This window comes from Carassius carassius, chromosome 37 (assembly GCF_963082965.1).
Source record: "Carassius carassius chromosome 37, fCarCar2.1, whole genome shotgun sequence".
NCBI classification, from domain to species: Eukaryota; Metazoa; Chordata; class Actinopteri; order Cypriniformes; family Cyprinidae; genus Carassius; species Carassius carassius.
Genome location: NC_081791.1, coordinates 29,201,795 through 29,223,213, shown reverse-complemented (window position 1 = coordinate 29,223,213; position 21,419 = coordinate 29,201,795). Strand labels below are relative to the sequence as shown.

Genomic DNA, 21,419 nt, shown 5'->3' with positions numbered 1-21,419 from the left:
TACTTCAAATAGTCTCACAAAGTCCTGTGAAATCCAATGAAATTTTGATTATATGCTCATTATTATTATCGCTAGAAAAACTTTTTTACTATTTAAAATAAAAACAGTACTGAACAATACTTTGTAAATGAATAAAAACATTAATATTCATTTATATATTAATCAATAAAGTTAGTTCACAGTTTATTAACTAATACTGACAGAAGAAACTTCAAAATATTAACGTGTATCAGTAGTAGTAAATGTTGAAATTAAGCAACAATACTTCTACAGCTTTCATTCATCTAAATGTAACAAATGGACTGTCATTGTAAAGTATTACCGTTTCATTTCAACACTCGTGCTTAGAGATGGCCATATTCTAATCTTTCAGTGTGATCATGTTTTAAAGCAAGCATTTTTCTTCATTGCTAAAAGCAGAAATATGAGCAAGCATACTTTCTTCGTTGCAGTGAGCTTTAGAGAAAGTGTGTGTGTGTTTCAGACGTATCTGTTTGTGCTGTGTGGCCTTGGATCTGGATCAGTCTGAGACTGTCTTTGTCCTCTGCCTCGTCCGCATGATTCTGGAAAGTCTTGATCTGATGACACAGTGTTTCCACAATATACCTCGTTGTCAGTGTGATTCCAGTCTTTGAGCATTGCCCGATGGGAAATGTTGCTCCCAGTTTGAGCATAAGTGAATGTTCCAGTTCTTGCATGATGGAGCTGAATTCTTGACAAAACAAGTATAAATCCTATGCAAACGTTTGGGGCTTCACGCCTGTGATTTAAAAAAAAAAAACGTTTCTATGTTCCTATGTTTCTGAATCTTGTATTTTTGTTTGTTTGTTTGTTTGTTTTTTCACTTTTTATATTCTCTTAATTTTTCACAATTTTCCAAGCTCTCTTTTATTTTCTTAAGGGCTGTTTTTCTTTTTTGGAAAACCATGATTCTCAACCCAGGGTATGACTTCCATAATTATTTCCCATATTTCGTTTTCACGTCATTGTAAATTGAACTGTCCAAATCATCAAGATCAATCAATAGATTTGACATTCCCAGACCCCATATTTGCAATCCAAGACTTTACCTGGACTTTACCTTTACATTTACATAAAATAGCTCAATGTCCCTATGGACTAAATATACTACCTTGAACACTGTATGATAAAAAAGATACTTGCATGAGATTAATGCAATCAATGCAATCAATTAACAAAATCAAACATTTCGATAACAACACACACACACACTCACAGACCCCCATCGGGATGCTTAAAGATTGTTTTAATGTGCTCTACATGTTACTGTCATCACGAGACGTGCTCTGTTCAATACTTTATTATGCTATTATGCAAAAAGAAAATGTCCAAAACCAAAACAATATAAATAAGGTTGATAGAGCGACTGAACTCTTTTCTCGTCGTGTTGTATTTTGTAGACGGTCCCTATCTTCGTGTCTTTGGTTTCATGTCCAGACTGCATGACTGTCTATTTTTACTCTGTAGCATCATACTGCAGTAGTGCTGTACACGTGTATCTCTATTGATTTCTATGGGATGTCCAGCGCTGCAGAGAGAGATGGACGTTAACCCAGCGGCGGACGTTTTGCATTAATACCAGATCATAAACATAAAACTCCCATTTAGCTTTCACTGTCTATGCTTTCTGATTTCTCAATCCGGATTTGATCAAACTAAGGCATGGACACCAGGTGAGTTAACAATGTCATGGCTTGCATGAGGATTTAATATTAATATCATGCTTAATATTGTAATTAACTTTGCATGGAAAATACATTAAAAAACGAAAAGATGTCTCCAATATCTAGATGAGTTCATTAATAATGTGAAAATACGTGCTAAACGAATGTCATGTTGAATGAATGTACAAAATGCACATTGTTGTTTGGTTCTGTGGCACAGGGCACGGTTAGAGAGTCGGCTGACAGAGTATGTCAAAAACACACTCAGTTACATTGAGACCGTAAGAGTTTTCTGTCACCAAGAACAGAACTGGACTTATGAGAGAAAGGCAGAGCTTGAGAAGTTGAGAGACATCAGTGAAAATCATCATCAGGAGGAAGACCTTGGTGCTGTCCTCAAAGACACATTAATGGGGCTGAAGAAACTTGAGCCCTTCCTGGAAGCAGTGGGGAAGCTTTCATTGACCTCGAGTCATGTCTTCAGTGGACAGGTGTTCCTGCTGCAGGGAAAGAGCCCTGAAAGACTGCAGTCGGTCATCACAGATGCCAGGATAGATGCTCCTCTCCTCATCCACTTCAGAAGAGATGCAGAAACCTTCTTCAGGCCTCTACTTGAGAATGTGAATGTCCTGGTCTTCCAGCTACAAAACTACGTCCTCAAAACAGAGCAACTTTGTAGGAGAGTAAAACAAAAGTGAGTTCTGAAAATGTTGGTGTTGTTTCTTATAGCCAAAGCAGCTTCAGATTTTTACTGAATACCATAATTAGATCTACACAATAATTTCTAAACGTTTTCTCAACAGTTCAGTTGAGTGTGCAGACATCTATAAGTAAGTATAGTATACAAGTTTCTTATTCAAGTTTGAGATGAAATACAGCAATAACTACTCTGATATTCTTTGCAGATGGAAGACGGATCAACTTTCAGTGCTGCTCGTTCTGAACGCAAGCGAGGACGATATGAATCAAATGCTTCATCATCTGAACCAGTTGTGTGAAATCAGGTGGGACCTCAAGTTTTTTTTAAATCAAATGGTTCGAGAGGTGAATCGTGAACTATTCGTGACCCTGGAGCACAAAACCAATCATAAGGGTCAGTTTCATCATCAATCAAAATCATCTTTAAAGTTGTTCAGATGAAGTTCTTAGCAATGCATATTACTAATCAAACATTAAGTTCTGATATATTTACGGTAGGAAATTGACAAAATATCTTCATGGAACATGATCTTCATATCCTAATGATTTTGGGGCATAAAAGATAATTTGACTCACACACTGTACTGTTGGCTAAATATAGCTGTGCTACTTATGACTGTGCTCCAGGGACACATATGATCGACTCTGTCTTTTTTCTCCTTGTCCAGGACGAATCAAGACACTCGGCTGGCGTTCCTCTTTCAGGAAGATGCTCAGGAATTCATTGATGTGTTCAGTGAACGTCGCTCTAGAATGAGGCAGTTGCTGTCTGATCTGGAGGAGACGGCCGTTAAACTGGACTCGATGAAGATGGGGGCTAGTATATCCACTGTGGTTGGTAGTTCAGTGGGGATTGTAGGGGGTGTCTTGTCTATTATTGGAATCGTTCTTGCCCCGTCCACTGCAGGAGCATCATTGGTTTGCACCGCAGCAGGGGCCGGTCTGGGGGGCATTAGTGCAGTCAATACTATTGTAACAACCGTCACTGAAACACAAGTCAACAGTCGGCAGGAGCACAATGCACAAAGTTATTTAAAGAGTTACAAGGATGATATGATAAAGATTGAAGAATGTTTGAATGAAGCGGCCAACAGCGAAGGACCTTTAGTGAAGCCTAGTGCAGTTGATGCTAAGACCATTTTAACCTATATAGGAGAAGGGATTAAAGAGCCTGTGAATGTGGCAGATGCAATTGCATCTTTAAGAGTCCATAAAATGGAAAAAGCAACTGCAGCAGAAACCGAGATCGTAATGCAGGATTTAAATATGGTTCGTGACGTACCGCAGGTGGCTAGATACCTGTCTAGGACAGAGCAGCTGGCAAACGTCAAAACATTGGCGACTGTAAAGGTTGTTAGAGGTATATCTGGCTTCGTAAATGCATTCTTTATTGGCCTGGATGGCTATTTTATTGTTGAAGAAAGTATAAGTCTTGCAAAAGGGAGTGAGAGTGAGGTCTCTAAGCTCATCCGCTCCAGGGCAACTCTGTGGAAATCTGAGCTGGAGGCCTGGGAGAAAATCCACGATTCCTTATGCATAGGAATAAAGACGATCAGTGAGAGCTGGGATACGTTGAAGAAACCATTTCTTCCTTAGTTCTGTCCTGACAACTTGATTTTAGCACGGTAATGGATATGGCAATGTTAATATCAATAGGGTGCTGTGAGTATTTAAGACATACTGCTGCAGCACAAATAGCATATAAAATAACCCCCCAACTGTTCAGCTCTCATCACTTGTTGTTGTTGTTGTTTTGCACTTGTTGCAACAGAATTGGTGTCTTAAATGATTGGGTCCATTATATTAATATAAATAAGCTACTTAATCAGACTGTGGAAATTAGAAAAATAATTCAAGCACATTTCAAACGGAAAGTGCAAAAATTGTCTGAATATGTCTCTTCCCGATCATTTAAGGTAACTACAAGATGGTGCCGATGTTGATGGCAGCCTCCGTGGAATAAAGGATGGCAGCTTTAGGACTCTCTGATCACTGTTTGGTTCATCTTATACCGACCTACAGGCAGAAACTGAAATCAGCTAAACCTGTATTAAGGACTGTGAAAAGATGGACTAATGAAGCAGAGCAGGACCTTGTTTTGACCTCACTGATTGGAGTGTTTTTGAAGCTGCTGCCACTGATCTGGACGAACTCACAGAGACCGTAACATCATATATCAGTTTCTGTGAGGATATGTGTATTCCTACCAAGACTCAACTAAATTACAACAATGACAAACCGTGGTTCACTGCAAAACTCAGACAGCTCCGTCAGGCCAAAGAAGATGCTTACAGGAAGAGGGACAATGTCAAATACACACTGAGAAACGAGATCAGAGTGGCAAAGAGGAATTATTCTGAAAAAAGGACTCAGTTCACCTCGAGCAACTCAGCATCAGTGTGGAAAAGTCTGAAGGAGATCACCAATTACAAGACACCACCCCCAGCACTGTGGAGAATCAACGACTGGCAGACGATCTGAACGAGTTTTACTGCAGGTTTGAAAGAAGAACACCCATCACCTGCCCTGAACACCTCTCCACACAACCGTTCACACCATTATCGGCCCCCATCTTCACACAGATCTTCAACAGATCACTGGAGCTGTGCGAAGTCCCTCAAACACTCCACCATCATCCCCATCCCAAAGATACCCAAAATTACAGGACTAAATGACTACAGGCCTGTGCCACTTCCGGTTCTGTGCTTGTGTCTTTATCATCAATTAATAATACAGTTATAGAAGATCAAAAAAAGATTTCACAGTTTGTTGCTCAGTTTTATAAAGATTTATATACTTCTAAATTAGTATCTTCTGATTTGAATAACTTTCTAAATAGTGTCAAAGATAAAGCCAAAGTTATTGATGATGATTTCAAGTTGTGTTGTGATGATGATTTAAAATTGGAGGAAGTTATAGAATGTATTGGTAACCTTAAAGATAATCGTTCTCCAGGTAATGATGGGCTTGTTAGTGAGTTTTATAAAATGTTTCGAGACAATTTAGCTCCCTTTTTACTAGCAGTGTTCATAGAATCCATTGAAAAAGGGGAATTACCCGCCTCTTTAAGACAGGGTGTTATTACATTAATCCCAAAGCCAAACAAAAATATTCTTTATTTAGAAAATTGGAGACCCATTAGTCTATTAAATTATGATGCCAAATTATTTGCTCTAATATTTGCCAAAAGACTGAAAAAAGGATTAAAAAGTATCATAGATGAGGAACAGACAGGATTTATTCAAGGAAGACACATTAGTAATAATATTAGATTGATTCTAGATATGGTAGACTACAGTGAATATATTTTAGATGATAGTTTTATTGTGTTTATTGATTTTCACAAGGCATTTGATACCACAGAACACAATTTTTTATTCAGAGCAATTGAATTTTTTGGCTTTGGTAGTTACTTTCAAAATGCTATCAAAACCTTATACAAAGGATGAAGCAGTTCTGTAAAATTAGCAAGGGGGACTTCTGGCAGATTTAATATTGGTAGGGGAATTAGGCAAGGGTGTCCAATCTGCCCTTTTTTGTTTTTGTTAGCAACGCAAATAATGCCCCTTCAGATAAAACATTTGATTTTCAAGGAATTGCTGCATTAGGGAGAACATTTAAGTTGAGTCAGTTTGCCGATGACACTACCTTATTTGTGAAAGATTCGAATGAAATCATTAAAGCAGTGAACTGTATAAAAGTATTTTCAGAAGTATCAGGGTTAAGAATAAATATGAATAAGTCAGTTCTGTTTCCTCTCAACAAATGTTTTTTTTTTAATAATTTCCATAATATTCCAATTAAAAACCAAGTAACATATCTGGGAGTTGTTATATGTAAAGATGAATATTTGCGTAATGATTTAAATTTCAATCCAATTATTACTAAAACAAGTAAGAGGTTTAATATGTGGTTGCAAAGGGATTTGTCTATTCAGGGGCGGGTACTTCTGTCAAAAGCTGAAGGTATTTCCAGATCAGTCTATACATCCTTATCATTGGATATTCTTCCTAAAGTTACCAAGCAATTGGATAAAATGCTTATTAATTTTGTCTGGAAAAACAAGCCTCATTACCTGAGAAAAGACATTTTATGCAACTCCAAAGATCATGGAGGTCTAGAGGTGTCGAGTTATGATACGTTAAACAATGTATTTAAAATAAATGGAAATAATTTTTTAATACATTTAAAATAGCAGTTAAACCTAAGGAATTTGCAGTTGTAATGGATGCAATCCCTCAAAAAGTTTTGTTTCTTCTTAAAAATGCATCACATGAGAAAGATTTGAATTTTGAAGAGATCAAGAGTAAAATGTTTATTGGTAATACAAATATTATACAAAATAGAGTCTCAAATAATTACATTAGGAATACACTTAATAACATTGTTTATCCTCCAGCTCACTTTTTCTGGTCTTCTGTATTTGGAGATGTTAATTGGCGTAAAGCTTGGCGAACAGTAGACAAATTTTATATTAATAATAAAGTAAAAGAGGTTTCTTTTAAAATAATGCATAGAATATATCCAGTTAAACGTGCTGGAACGCTTTAAATTAGAAATTGATTACTCTTGTGATTTTTGTAAAGGTGAAAAGGAAACTATTTTTCATTTATTTTTTCATTGTATACATACAAAAATATTTTGGATTGATATGGAGTTTTTTATTAAGGAAATATTGGACATTTCTTTGCAGTTGAGTGGATATGATGTAATAATATACTTCAGTGATCATGGAGTTGGCAAAGATGAAGCATATCTCATACAATTGTTAATTTTAATGGGGAAGTTTCATATCCATAAAATGAAGTGGTCAGGCTCCAAATGTACACAAAATAGCAATAATACAATTAATCTTAACATAATTTAAAAAGTATAATAAATTCTATAAACTACACTAATATACACATTAGCCTACTATATTTGTGCAATTATTATTAAAGTAATTCAAATGTGTAATAAAAACATTCATATATATATATATATACAGTACACACACGTGTGCATGTGTGTTTAAATAATCAGCGTTTAACATATTAGGATAAATTTATATTTTCATAATTAAACGTGAGAGAAAATGAGAGACTGTATAAACAAAATGAGGTAAATGTACCACTCTGCTGTGTTTTATTTATTTTATATATTTTTAAGTGCTTTAGCAACTCTTCCATCCGTATGGACACGAACCGTCCTCAGATGTCACTTTTGTATTTATGAACCCAAATATTATATATTATCACCGATCTGTGAACTCTCCCGCTCTTCTTCTGTGAGTGTTTGTGTGTGACGTCACGAGTCTTCTTGCGTCTCCAAGTGGAGCGGAGAAAAATAGCACATGAGCCAGACACACTTATATAATAATAATAATAATCTGTAGGCATTAAATAACGATCAGCAAAACAAATCAAATCATCCGACATTTATGTACAGAGTTAGCTGATTTGGACACGGACAAAATCAAAAAATTCCGTTGTATTGTTCGTGTACTATATATATATATATATATATATATATATATATATATATATATATATAGTATAATAAAATTTATTTGCTATAATAAAAAAAACATAAAAATTCATATTTATAGTTTAGAAACAATTGTCATTCCCCTGTATGACTTAGAAGCTTATGTACGCCATGGAATAAAAATACAAAATGGCAACTGCGACTTTTTTTTTTTTTTATCTAACAATTCGAAAAACTTATATTTTAGTTCATAAATTATAAATAAATAATTACGATTACCCTTTTATATTTTTATTCCCGTGGTGTAAACCATAGACATGTCAATGGTGTAAACAAGCTTTAAAGTGTTTAAAATATTTTTTTTTTTAAAAAGCAAAAGCGAATCGATTAAAAAAAACATTTTACAATTCGTGTGGTATATATTAAATTAATGTTATTTGCATGATTAATTATTAAATATCACAATAATTTGTATTACACTTTATATAGTAATAATATTTGTTTTGATTTCAGTTTACAAACATTCGAACCACACCAAAGATTCCAGTCCGCCAATCAGCTTAGCGAATTCAGCAGTGCTCGGTCGCTGATTGGACGTCCCGATTGTGAGCTGAGCCAATCAGCAGCCGAGTCCAGGCTGCCGTCAGCATAGCGAGTGACGCACGTACAACACACCAGGCTTCACGTGAGACCAACAGTACCGAGGAGAGTCGCGCACTGGTCTACAGAAAATAAAGAAAAGGTTTGTCCGATTTATAAAACTATGTTTTAAATCATTTCTAAACACGCTTATGCGGATTCAAACGCGCGCAGTGTTTTAGTCGCGGACGCGCGATGTTTGCGCGAGAGCGTGAGCGCGGTTTAACACGGTGTTTACTGCTCGCGTGAGCTCGCACCGGAGCGCAGTTACCGTGTTTTAACGGGGAATCGATGCTGTAACGGCGCTCTGAGATCCTTTTCACGCGTGTATCGCGTTAATTCGTGGTTTCTTGATGATATCCGTGTGTCACGTAGAGATGGGGGAGGGTGGCGATGAGGGAATTAGGCGGGAAGGAAAAATGGTGGAATCTTTGTTTAACAAAGGCCTCTGACGAACTACAACAAAAGTGCTCCAGAAACCGAGAACAAACGTTTAAATTAGTTTTTTCTTCTTTTTTTTTTTTTACCCACAACTTATTTATGTGTCCGTGCAATTCAATGCAATATTTTTAATGAACTTTATCGCTTTTGGTGAATTACAATCGCAGTTCTTTATTCGGTTACCGAATCTGCGCGTTTGAGTAACGTTGCTCAAGCGTTGTAATGTGTTTCAGCTTGTAACAGGCTGGTATCTGATATAATGTAGATTATTTTATTTACATAGTGTTTGAAAACCACGCTGTGTGGGGAAATTAGCTGATGTACTAAATAATAGACAATATTAATCACTCACAAACACAAATGTATATTTAAATACAATTTTCAGACATTTTTCTGTATACATTTTGTAAAATGTATGCAAATATGCGTGTGTATGTAACCTACGTATACAAAACGTTTAAGTATGTGTATTTACACACAAATATATATTTATACAAATGTATTTTGTATACTTTTGTCTATATGCATATTTGTTTAAAATATACATTTTTAATGCATTTATTTATATCTGCTTATACACACGTGTGTGTGTGTGTGTGTGTGTATATATATATATATATATATATATATATACACACACACACACATTTAGATGTATTTACATAAACTCACATTAAATAAATATTTGTGTATGGTTGAGGATGTAAGTATTCATATGAATGTATACACAAATTTAAATGTATTTTTTATAAATATATGAGTAGTTTAATGCATGTGCATCTGTGTGTGTGTGTGTGTGCGGTCAGGTTCGAGTGTGTTTTCTTCTATCAGGATGGTAAAAGGAGACGTAAACAAACCCAAGGGAAAGACGTCTGCGTACGCCTACTTCGTACAGACGAGTCGCAATGAGCACAAACGCAAGACTCCCGACGTTCCCGTCAACTTCTCTGAGTTCTCCAAGAAGTGCTCCGAGCGATGGAAGGTGAGCGAGCGTCACACTGAGGAAGATGATGATGATGAAGGTGCAGTCACTAACCGCTGCTCTTCTGTTCCTCCAGGCGCTGAGCGCTTCAGAGAAAGGCAAGTTTGAAGACATGGCCAAAGTGGATAAAGTTCGCTACGACAAGGAGATGAAGACTTACGTGCCGCCCAAAGGAGTCGGGAAGGCCAGCCGGAAGAAGAAAGACCCGAACGCCCCGAAACGCCCGCCGTACGTCACACACACACACACACACACATCAGTTTCTAAGTATCTTTGTACAGCAGATTGTGTAAAATTGCTTTAAAAATGTTAATTTATTAATGTTAGGAACTAAAATATCTGAGAATAATTCAGAAACCAATATAAAGTATATGCATTATTTCTGAAAAATATATTACATGTGGAACCTAGCAATTATGGAAGAATTTAATTTAAGTACATCATAGGATTAATGTGGTGTATATTACAGTTACATGTGTGTGTATGTGTATATATATATATTAAACATATGTATTTATATGCATGTCCCTGCAGCACAGAAGCAGTCATCAGTATCACAGGTGTATTTGTAGAAATAGACAAAAACACATTGTATGGGTCACACTTATACATTTCTCTTTTATGACAAAGATCATTTAGATTTTTTTGCTCCCTCAGATTCCAGATTTTCAAATAGTTGTATCTCACACAGATATTGTCCTCCTAACATATCTTAGTGTCAAAAAATTGATGCTTATGACTGGTATTGTGGTCCAGGTTGATATACACACACACACACACACGTAAATATATATAATTAGTCTAATGATTGCTACTATACATAGCTCCAGATGTGCTTTTAAGGGTTTTCCTCTGCGCAGATCTGCGTTCTTCGTCTTCTGCTCGGAGTACCGGTCAACGGTGAGGAGCGAGAACCCGAGTCTGTCCATCGGTGAGACCGCCAAGAAGCTGGGCGAGATGTGGTCGAAGCAGAGCATCTCCGACCGTGGGCCGTTCGAGCAGAAAGCTGTCAAACTGCGCGAGAAATACGAGAAGGTGAGCCGCGGATTCACGCTCATGTTTATTTAATGTTGTGGGCGTGGCCTGAGTCTGAACGCTCTGTGATTGGCAGGACGTGGCGGCGTACCGTGCTGGGGGCGAGGCCTCTAAGAAGGGTCCGGGCCGGCCGATGGGTGCAACTAAAAAGGTCCTGGTTGCTGACGACGATGATGATGATGACGACGATGAAGAGGAGGACGAGGAAGATGATGATGAGGAGGATGATGATGATGATGAGTAGAGTGTTTGTGATGCAGCTTCACTGATGTGAGACGGGCGAAGGGTTATCTTGAGTTTTTCTTTATGTACATGTTTAACGCCTCCAGCAATAACGCAAGTGTTCTGTTCTGTTTTTTTGTTTGGGATTTTTTTTTTCTTTTCTTATTTTTGTACACGTTTAGCTGTTGATTCAATAGTGTAGAGGTGCTTTTTTTATAATAAATTTTTTAAAGTTCAGATATTGTGCGTTTGCTGTGGTCTTTCTGATTTAACTGAATGTTTGATGGTTTTACTGTATATTACAAGAGGAAATAAATTGCGTTTCAAAAATAATTTGGCTTCCATCAAAGAATTTTCAACAGAAATTCATTATTCTTCACGCTGTCTGACAATTTCTACCTAATTTGATTTGGGACATTTTTATATTAGTAATAAATTTGTGTGTATATATAGTTTCATATTTGTATAATATATATGAAAATGTTACTAATTGAAGAAAAACAGGTTTGAACCCATTATCTTACAATATATATATAAGATTGCAGTGTTCCTGTTTTGTAAGTATACATTGTTTAATTTATTCGAGAATTTAGAATAACTGATAATGGCCTGGATATAATATCTACATATCCATACAAAGATATATATTGATATTATACAAATATGCCACACCTGTGAGGTGGATGGATTATCTTGGCAAAGCAGAATTGCTCACGAACTCAGATTTAGACAGATTTGAGAGAAATAGGCCTTTTGTGTACATAGAAAAAGTCTTGGAGCTTTGAGTTTTCAGCACATGAAAAATGGGAGCAAAAAAAAGTGTTGCGTTTATAATTTTGTTTAGTGTATGTGCGTTATTTCTAAATGTTTAAGACATTTTATTTCATGTGGAATCTGATAATTAAGGATAGAATCTTTTAAATGTTCTTTACAAGAAAATAATGATTGTTTTAATAACTTACATTCATACATACAGAGAGAGAGATGATGGATAAACAGTCGTGAGCCGCTGCAGTGACACTGTGTTTATTCTCATTATATTCTCACATCAAGCAGTACAGGTTTGTCATCCAGCACAGAAAAAAATTAATAAATAGAAACATACACCATCATAACGGTGAAACTCTGTAACATCACGTGCAAAACACATGGATTCACTCAAGCTTTCATTCACACACACATGACAATTTGTGTCGTGGAGCGATGATTCAAGTGTTTACACTGCCATTCAAACACATTTACATTAAATATGTGTTTATATATTCATATAGAGCTCAAAGAGTGTGATTGCCCATATCAGATGTGATTGACTGGAAACCTGTTATAATACTATTAATAATAACACTGTCGTTTAATCATTAGAAAGCATGAAGATTTAAGATTTGCACTTCTTCACAAGTTTCATGAGATTCACCAAACCAGGTGCGATGCGACACATATTTGACGTGAAACAAGCACAGCCAATCAGAACACAGGTAAAGCCGCGTGGGCGGAGCTACACAGCATGACACACCATCAATAAAAACAAAAAACATCTTGTGGTGTGTCGCTTGTGTTGACTGCTATTTAAGACAATTCCATGAGCATGAAGGAGATGTGATGCATCGCACCTGATTCAGACGGAGAACAGATGGCACAAAACACACACTCGCATCAAGAAATCTGCTGTCCTTCAGAACAGATGTGTTTCTTCAGCTACCAGCCCTGAATAAATCATGACAAAAAGAAGAAACTCCGCTACGCTTCTAAACACTCATGGAAGCTTATGTCCACCATGGAATACAATATAAAAATGATTATTACAAGTTGTACATCACAATTCTGACTTGATTTCAGTCCTCAGAAAAAGTAAGTCAGAATTGTGAAGCAAAATTAGATATAAGCTCGCAATTGCAAGGAAAATAGTCGCAATTCTTCTTTTTTTAAATTACTTGGGGGGGGGGGGGGGGGGGTGGCGGGAAAAAAGTCAGAACTGTGAGATATAAACTCAAAATTCCAAGATACAAGTCAAAATGAAAAAAAAAAAAAATAGAATTGCGAGATATAAAACTCAGAATTCTGAAAAAACTCAGAATTCCAAGGAAAAGCCAAAATTGAATTGCGAGATGTAAACTCAAAATTCCCAGAAAAAGTAAATCCTGTAAGATATAAAATAAAATAAAAAATCCTGAGACAAACTTTTTTGAGGTATAAACTCTGAATTGCAGGGGAAAAAGGTCCAAATTGCAACATAAATAGTTTACTACTATTTATTACTTTTTAAAATTTTGTTGCAAAATCGAGAAAAAAATTAATTGTGAAATGTAAACTCAAAATTCTAAGAAAAAAGTCAGAATTGCAAAACATAAACTTAGAATTCTGAGAAAAAATAAATGCAATATGTAAACTTGCAATTACAGGTTTATAACTTGCACGTGCTAAATATAAACTTGCAATTGTGAGAAATGTCATAATTGTGAGATAAAAAATCTATTTATTTATTTTTTATCCAGTGGTGGGAATAGCTTCCACAGTGACTGGTCTGTCCGCGAGCAGCGGTTGACATACACACGGGTTTCAAGCGAAGGCCGAGCGCGTTGAAGGCATTAAATGAAGCGCATCGTGAGCCGTGCTGAAGAACACGGTCCATCAACCACTAAAACATCAAACCCTGCAACACTTCAGTCTGTTCGATGCCATAAATCAGCTGCAATCAGTTTAACATAAAAAATTGTCTTTCGCAAACCACATGTGCTTACAAACGTCACAGCACTAACGACTAACCACTAACACTACAGTAGTAACTAGCATTATATGCTATGTGGATACGATCACACACACAATAACCAGCGCATTCCGGTAACACAATCTTGGCATTCGTGGAAATACCACTTATTTCAAAAATAAGACTTTATATGCTGCTTTAGGAAACATCTGCCATCAGGCTGAGAAAGGACACCCAGTTTAACTAGCTTATGATGGCTGCACGTTGCTGGTCATCCGCTAGTCTAGATGGTTTATCACTTGGACTGCTAGCTCAAGTTGATCTGGTCAACCATCTTTAGGCAGGATTTAGAGCTGGTTGACCACTTTGCACCAATAACAAACCAGCTAACCAAAACACGTCATGTCGACATGTGTGTGCTTTATGTTCAATATCCTTATTGCATTTTCATATTTCACTGGAAATTATGAACAATAAGAAGTTCTTAAACAAGAAAATAAAGAGAAAGACCACACAGCAAAAATGATTTTCCTGTTTAGTATTGTGGGTAACACTACAATATCCCATGTGTTAACATGAACTAACGCTGAAAAAGCACTTATTAATCTTAGGTCATATTCATTTCAACATTTACTAATACAAAGTTGCATCTGTTAATATTATTTAATGAACCTGAGCCAACATTAACTAACAAGGAACAGTTGTAATTTTATAAAGAAAGATTAATAACGATTGTAAAAAATGTATTGCACATTGTTAGTTAATGCTAGTTAACCACAGTTATTGTAAAGTGTTACCCTATTTTTGTCTTGTTTTCCATTATATATATATATAATATTATATTTACTATGCATTTAGAAACAAAAGATAAAGTCTTATTTTATGAAAGAAAATATTTAAAATTAGTTTTTGCTTAAAAAAAAGAGAAATATCTGTCAGAAAAATTTTTTTTAATCCATTGTTCATTTTGATTATTTTTTTTTTAGAAAACAAGACTTTAAGTTAATTTTTTAAGTAATTTATGTATCTTGATTTAAGAATATTTAGATATTTGTACTGGAAACCAGAAAAGAAAAAACACTGAGAAAAACATTTCTGTTCTGAGCCAAAGCCAAAATGCATCAGCAAGCAATAAAATTAACAAATCGGAACAACATCGCGTTGTTCGCTGCTTAGCTAGGAGAAAAAATATTTAACGCGTGCGTCAAACAGAGAGCAGCGACGCAATCAAACACACATCTGGAGATCCATGCTGGGATAGAGCTGGACGAAGTGAGGTTTATCAGAAGCGTGAAGCACTAGTTCCCTTACGTCAATCAAGGCAAAGTAAAAATAAATAATCTGAAACACGAGGAAAACAATATAAAGAGACTCTAAAGATTCACCGTAAACCATGAATCCAGGAGCGCACACACACACTGAGTACTGCTTCTCCACTCAGACAGAACTCCGTAATGTCTACAATCCTCCTCAATATCATCATAATCCTCTGAGTCACCGATCGACAGGAACAGGAAGTGAAGCTGTAGCACAGATGCATGATAAAGGCAGCTGTTGGGCTGCTAGGCAACAGTGGGGGTGGGCGGAGCCTAGTGAGGCAGAGGCACTAGGATGTCCACGTAGTTGACGGGAAAGAACCCTGATTGGCCGTGGATCATGCCCTCGTACCAGTTGTCGTCGATCTGATTGGTCAGAGTTATGATGTCACCCTCCTTGAAGCCGAGCTCACCCTCGTTCTCCGGCTCGAAGTCATACAGCGCGCGACAACACGGCTGATCCAACGGAGCTGAGCGACACAGAACGAAAGCGCTTAGACAATTATTATCATTCATGGAAACAGGAACTTAAAATCAAAAGTCATGTTAGTGAAAACACTTTCAGTAACTAAAATATTATACAGAATACCCGTCTGCAAAGAACAGAGTCAAAACACTTAGTATGAAAACAATCAAATAAAAGCCAAATGAAATACAGAATTGTAAAACACTGGTCAGTTTTGAGATTTTGTGTTGTTTCAGACTTGCATAAATAAAAAATACAGAAAACACATCTAAGTGTTAAATTTATTACACCTTATCTATTTGCATCTGTAGATTACAATTCCGGTTCATACCTTTAAAGAGTTTTTCCTCCACTCCAGCAGCACTTACATACACCAAACTTAACAGTTTTATTCTTCCCTATATTCTGAAGGATTTTACTGTGGGGTTTGTTCATATTTCATTCACACCGATTTATACAACACTTTATTCTTAAAAATGTGGTGAAAGTGTATTTGTTTTCTGTCTGTTGACTATTTTATTAGCAATAAAAATTAAAATCTAAAATTACCTCTGGAAAAATCTTTAACTCTAATATGCCAACAGAATCAAACAAGAATTTTGAACCCGACTTCAGATTTCTGTTCTGGACATTGCTCTGAATGTGAACCTAACAATATTGTTATTCTGTGTTGTTATCATTATAGTTTTACATATAAAACAGCTGTAGGATTTACTTTGAAAAATTTTCACTCAGAATTTGCTAATAAATTTCACAAATAATTAAAAAGAAATAGCAATTAACACTGAATTAAACGTAAAATTCTTAAAATAGTATTTTCTTGTAAAACGTAAATTGTGAGGGTGAAATATGAACTGAATACATCTGTTTGTTTTTTTTTTTTGCTTTAGTTGCATTCATCTGTGTGTCAGTTTTTTTTTGTGTGTGTTTTTTGTATTTGTGTGTGTGTGTGTGTGTGTGTGTGTGTGTGTGTGTACCTGGTGAGCGTGCAGGTGATTTTGCAGAGTTTATTCCTCCGTTGTAATTCTCACTGGGCAGCTGAAGCTCCATGCGGGGTTTGGGAATGTACTCCCTCCGGGGTCTGTTGGACATTTCCTTTATCCTGTAACACACACACACACATAGTTAAATCAACAGCACACATTTATAATTATTCAAGTATAGAATCTCCATTGTAAATGTTTAAAATAATACTTCAATATTTATTAGTATGTAATTATATCTGTAAAGACAATTTTATTTTATTTTAGAAACATGTTTCTGGTAAATCTTGTAATAAATGGAGTCCAAGCAGAGTTTAGCACATCAGGGACTTTTACTATCGCAATCCTTTAACATTACACTCAGAACAGCAAAAAGCAACTGGTCCCCGTTTTCCTTACAGCAAACACACGCTAAAGGGAAAACACAACACTAACCAGAACCTTTCTTAAAGGTACCATAACCTGTTTTCATAACATCTCTCCCTCCAAAGCATGAACATTAACCAGTTAACATAATTAAATCAAAACTTCCTCTTTAAGACCCCTGTACCGACTATTTAACTCTCATTTCCACTATGAGCTACAAATTAAGCCTTTGAGGTGCTTTCTTCTGTCGTTTTGATCTCCGAACAGTCTCTGCACTTTCCCCAAGTGGGGTGGGTACACTGTCCTGGGACTAAGGTGTCTCCACTGGCACCTGCACAACCGTCCCCTCCAAACTCTGTGTGGATGGCAGTTGCTGAGGGCCCAGCATTCCTTTCAACTCAGAACTCTCCTTGTTTTCCAATCCAGCAGCTTGCTCGAAACAACTCCACTGCTCTGACGCGTGCCGGTTTCTCAGATGATCATGATGACGTCGGACCTCCCGCCCATCTGACAGTCTCACCACACACGAGCGAGGACCACTTTCTTTGACTATTGATCCGGGTAACCAGCGCTGACCTCTGGCGAAATTCCTGACAAAGACAGCCTCACCCTCTCTGAAACTCCATTCTCTTGCATGCCTGTCATGCCAAGCTTTCTGCTTCTCTAGCTGGACTTTCACTTTCTCCCCCACATCCGGATGCAGCAAATCCAGATGAGATTTTGGTTTCATCCCCAGCAACATCTCTGCGGGTGCTAGACCTGTAGTAGTCTGTGGCGTAATTCGGCACTGAAACAGAAAACGAGATAGATTAGTTTCAATGTTTGCCCCTGCCATTTTCTTTAAACCCTCCTTCAGCGTCTGCACCGCTCTCTCGGCCAGCCCATTTGAAGCAGGGTGAAAAGGGGCTGTACGAATATGTCAAATTCCATTCTTCTAAAACTCTCCCGTAAAAGTTGGCCCATTATCAGAGACGACAACATCCGGCAAGCCATGAATAGAAAACACTTGTCGCAGTGTCTCAATTGTCACGGGAGCTGTGATGTTTATCAAGATGTGTGCTTCCAGCCACTTGGTGCAGTCATCCACCATGACTAAGAACATTCGCCCCATGAATGGGCCTGCAAAATCCACATGTACCCTAGACCAAGGCCTACTAGGCCATTCCCAGGGCTGAAGAGGAACTGGTGGGGGCATTTTTTGTTTTCCTGGCACTCCTTGCAGTGCTGAACCTTGTCTTCAATATCCCAATCCATATTTGGCCACCAGACATATGACCTTGCTAGGCGTTTCATGCGTGACACCCCAGGATGGGCTATGTGGACCTCCTGCAGCACTCTGGCTCGTCTTGGTGGACGTACCACTACTCTTGAACCCCACAAGATGCAACCATCCTGAACTGAGAGCTCATTTTTCCTTTTCTCAAAAGGTTTCATCTCTATGTCCCCCAACCTGCCTGGCCAGCCCTGGAGGATAAATCTTTTGACTTTTGACAAGACTTTGTCTCTCTTGTCCAGGTTTTGATCTGCTTCGCGCTCACTGGTGAGTCACTCAACTTCTCCAACAAGAAAACAGTTTCAGGTGGTAGTGGAGTGGATGCAGGGATGTCTGGAAGTGGTAACCTGCTTAATGCATCTGCATTGGCATTTTCTTTGCAGTATTGGTAGGCAGACAACGTCAGCGCCCACCTCTGGATACGAGCTGACGCCATGGAAGGAATGCCCTTATGTTCACTGAACAGGCTCATCAACGGCTTATGATCTGTGAAAACTGTGAAAGGACGGCCGTAGAGATATTGGTGAAAATGCTTCACAGCGAACACAATAGCCAGGCCTTCTTTGTCTAGTTGACCATACCCCCTTTCTGCTTTAGTAAGCGTCCTTGACGCAAATGCAATGAGTTTCTCTGAGCCGTCCCCCATCCTGTGCGACAGTACGGCATTAATGCCATATGGTGAGGCATCACAAGACACTGTCAGCTCTTTCTCTGGGTCAAAATGGACTAACACACTGGCTGACTGCAGCAGATTTTTGACTTTTGTGAAGGCACCCGCCTGCGCCGCCCCCCACTTCCATTGGCAACCATGATGCAACAACTGGTACAAAGGGGCTAGCACGGTTGATAGATCCGGCAAGAACTTCCCGTAATACGTTACCATGCCCAGGAATGATTTAAGCTCTGACACACTTCCCGGTTCAGGGGCCTCTTTAATGGCCCTGACTTTTTCTGGCACGGGAAGGAGGCCCTGGGCTGATATTTGATGTCCCAGGTATGTTACACTCTCAGCCTGGAATGTACACTTGGCTTGTTTTAACCGCAGGCCTGCCTCCGACATCCTCTGAAGAACCTGATCCAGGTTACTGAGGTGCTCCTCTTCTGTTTTTCCCGTAACCAAAATGTCTTCGAGGTACACTGCCACTTGTATTCCACTCCCTGCAACAGGCTTTCCATTGTCCTTTGAAAAATGGCCGGGCTAGACGCCACCCCAAACACCAGCCTGTTATATTTAAACAGCCCTTTGTGAGTGTTGACCGTGACGTATTTCTTTGACTCTTCATCTAGCAACAACTGTTGATAGGCATGACTCATGTCAAGCTTAGTGAAGGTTTTGCCTCCCGCTAGCCTTGAGAACAAGTCTTCCACTCTTGGAATAGGGAAAGTCTCCAGTTTTGCTGCCTGATTGATTGTCAGTTTATAGTCTCCACAAATGCGGACTGTGCCATCCTCTTTCAGAACGGGCACAATTGGGGCTGCCCAATTAGAAAACTGAATCGGCTCAATAATCCCAAGCTGCTGAAGCCTCTCAAGTTCTTGTTCAACTTTATGCTTCATTGCATATGGGACAGACCGGGGTTTACAAAAACGAGGAATAGCATTGGGCTCCACGCAAAGTTTCACTGTGGTGCCCCTCAGGGTCCCCAGCTCGTCCTTAAACACATCTTGGTACCTTGCAATCACATCCTTTGCACCAAGCCCTTTTATGAGCCTAATATCACCCCAGTTTAACTGAATTTTGCTGAGCCAATCCCGCCCCAGCAGGCTCGGGCCTGTTCCCTTGACAACGAGCAACCGAGCTTCAGCTGTCTGACTACCATAAGCAATGTTCACTTTCACAGCACCCATTACTGGAATAATCTCCCCAGTATAGGTTCTCAGTTTAATGGAAGACTCACATAATGCCGGTGTCTTATCATTAATCCTTAACTTTCCATAAGTTTCCTCACTGATGATCGATGCTGAAGCTCCTGTGTCTATCTCCATCTTAAGACTTGCTCCATTAACTTGAATTGTTGCATAAAGAGGGTCTGAACGAGATTCACTCAAGTTAAACATTGAATAGGAACAGGTCTCCTCTTGTTCAGCTTCCCCTATGTGATGTGTCTTTGAGTGAGGTTTTCCCCCATCCTTGGCGTTTTTGCCTTTCCATTTGTTACTCCTGCATTTCTTTGCCAAATGTCCCTTCTAATTCTACTGCTTTCCCTTTAGCAGCCTTAGTCACCTGAAACACATCACTCTGTGCACTGCTGTTTGCTTTCTGAATGTCTTTGGCATGTAATGCTGCCGACTCCATACCTTGTGCAATCTCCATTGCCTTTGTGAATGAAAGCGTTGCTTCCCCCAGCAGTTACGCTGAATTACATCCTCATTAATCCCGCACACTAGGCGATCACGCAGCATGTCCTCCAGCACGGCCCCAAACTCACAATGCTCAGAAAGCTGGCGAAGCTCGGCCACAAACTTTGCAGTAGAGTCACCAGACTCACGAAAATGGCTGTGGAACTTGAAACGCTGCACAATCACTGAAGGTTTAGGGCTGTGCTGGTTCTGGATCAGGTTGATTAAATCTTATAGAGCGCTTTTTCTCTTCATCAGTGATCTCATTCGCGGCGAAGAAATGCTCCAAACGCTCCGTATACTCCAGCCAGTCACCACTGTCTTCCACGAATTTCCCCACAGTTCCGAACATAGCCATTTTTTCAATATAATCAATCCGTGCAGGTTACTTCACTGTCGCCAAACCATACGATTCGTTAGCTGAACTGTGTCGTTTATCTTCGTCGCCAAATATGTAATAAATGGAGTCCAAGCAGAGTTTAGCACATAAGGGACTTTTACTATCGCAATCCTTTAACATTACACTCAGAACAGCAAAAAGCAACTGGTCCCCGTTTTCCTTACAGCAAACACACGCTAAAGGGAAAACACAACATTAACCAGAACCTTCCTTAAAGGTACCATAACCTGTTTTCATAACAAATCTGATAAACTACAGTGTTGTTTTAATGTGAATTAGTGTGTCTCCCGGTGGATGTACTGTGTGTGTCATGTGAAGAACCCAGGTGCATGATGGGAGTTTGCAGCGTCTGACCTGTCTTCTATCTTACTGGAGAGCTGCTGCAGGATCTCAGCCGCCTGC

General features: G+C 38.4%; 3 protein-coding genes across 3 annotated transcripts in view; 2 read left to right on the top strand and 1 right to left on the bottom strand.

Moving 5' to 3' along the window:
- Positions 1-1,457: 1,457 nt before the first annotated feature.
- On the top strand, positions 1,458-4,328 carry LOC132117817 (apolipoprotein L4-like). The gene is made up of 4 exons (XM_059527121.1): positions 1,458-1,694; positions 1,906-2,379; positions 2,591-2,689; positions 3,053-4,328. The coding sequence occupies exons 1-4, from the start codon at positions 1,684-1,686 to the stop codon at positions 3,978-3,980; spliced, it is 1,512 nt and encodes a 503-aa protein (XP_059383104.1). The 5' UTR covers positions 1,458-1,683; the 3' UTR covers positions 3,981-4,328.
- Positions 4,329-8,451: 4,123 nt separating this feature from the next.
- Positions 8,452-11,406, top strand: LOC132118619 (high mobility group protein B2-like). The gene is made up of 5 exons (XM_059528578.1): positions 8,452-8,592; positions 9,737-9,912; positions 9,989-10,140; positions 10,773-10,947; positions 11,024-11,406. Exons 2-5 carry the CDS (start codon positions 9,763-9,765, stop codon positions 11,189-11,191), a joined length of 645 nt encoding a protein of 214 aa, XP_059384561.1. The 5' UTR covers positions 8,452-8,592; positions 9,737-9,762; the 3' UTR covers positions 11,192-11,406.
- A 3,434-nt stretch (positions 11,407-14,840) lies between these two features.
- LOC132118618 (endophilin-A1-like) overlaps positions 14,841-21,419 on the bottom strand; it is an 18,182-nt gene continuing 11,603 nt past the window's right edge. Inside the window, exons 7-9 of the mRNA XM_059528577.1 lie at positions 21,372-21,419; positions 16,633-16,757; positions 14,841-15,659 (exon numbers count right to left, since the gene is read on the bottom strand). The exon at positions 21,372-21,419 is cut by the window's right edge and continues 56 nt beyond it. Coding sequence (XP_059384560.1) covers positions 15,463-15,659; positions 16,633-16,757; positions 21,372-21,419 — 370 coding nt within the window. The 3' untranslated portion in view covers positions 14,841-15,462. The remainder of the gene's footprint in view (positions 15,660-16,632; positions 16,758-21,371) is intronic.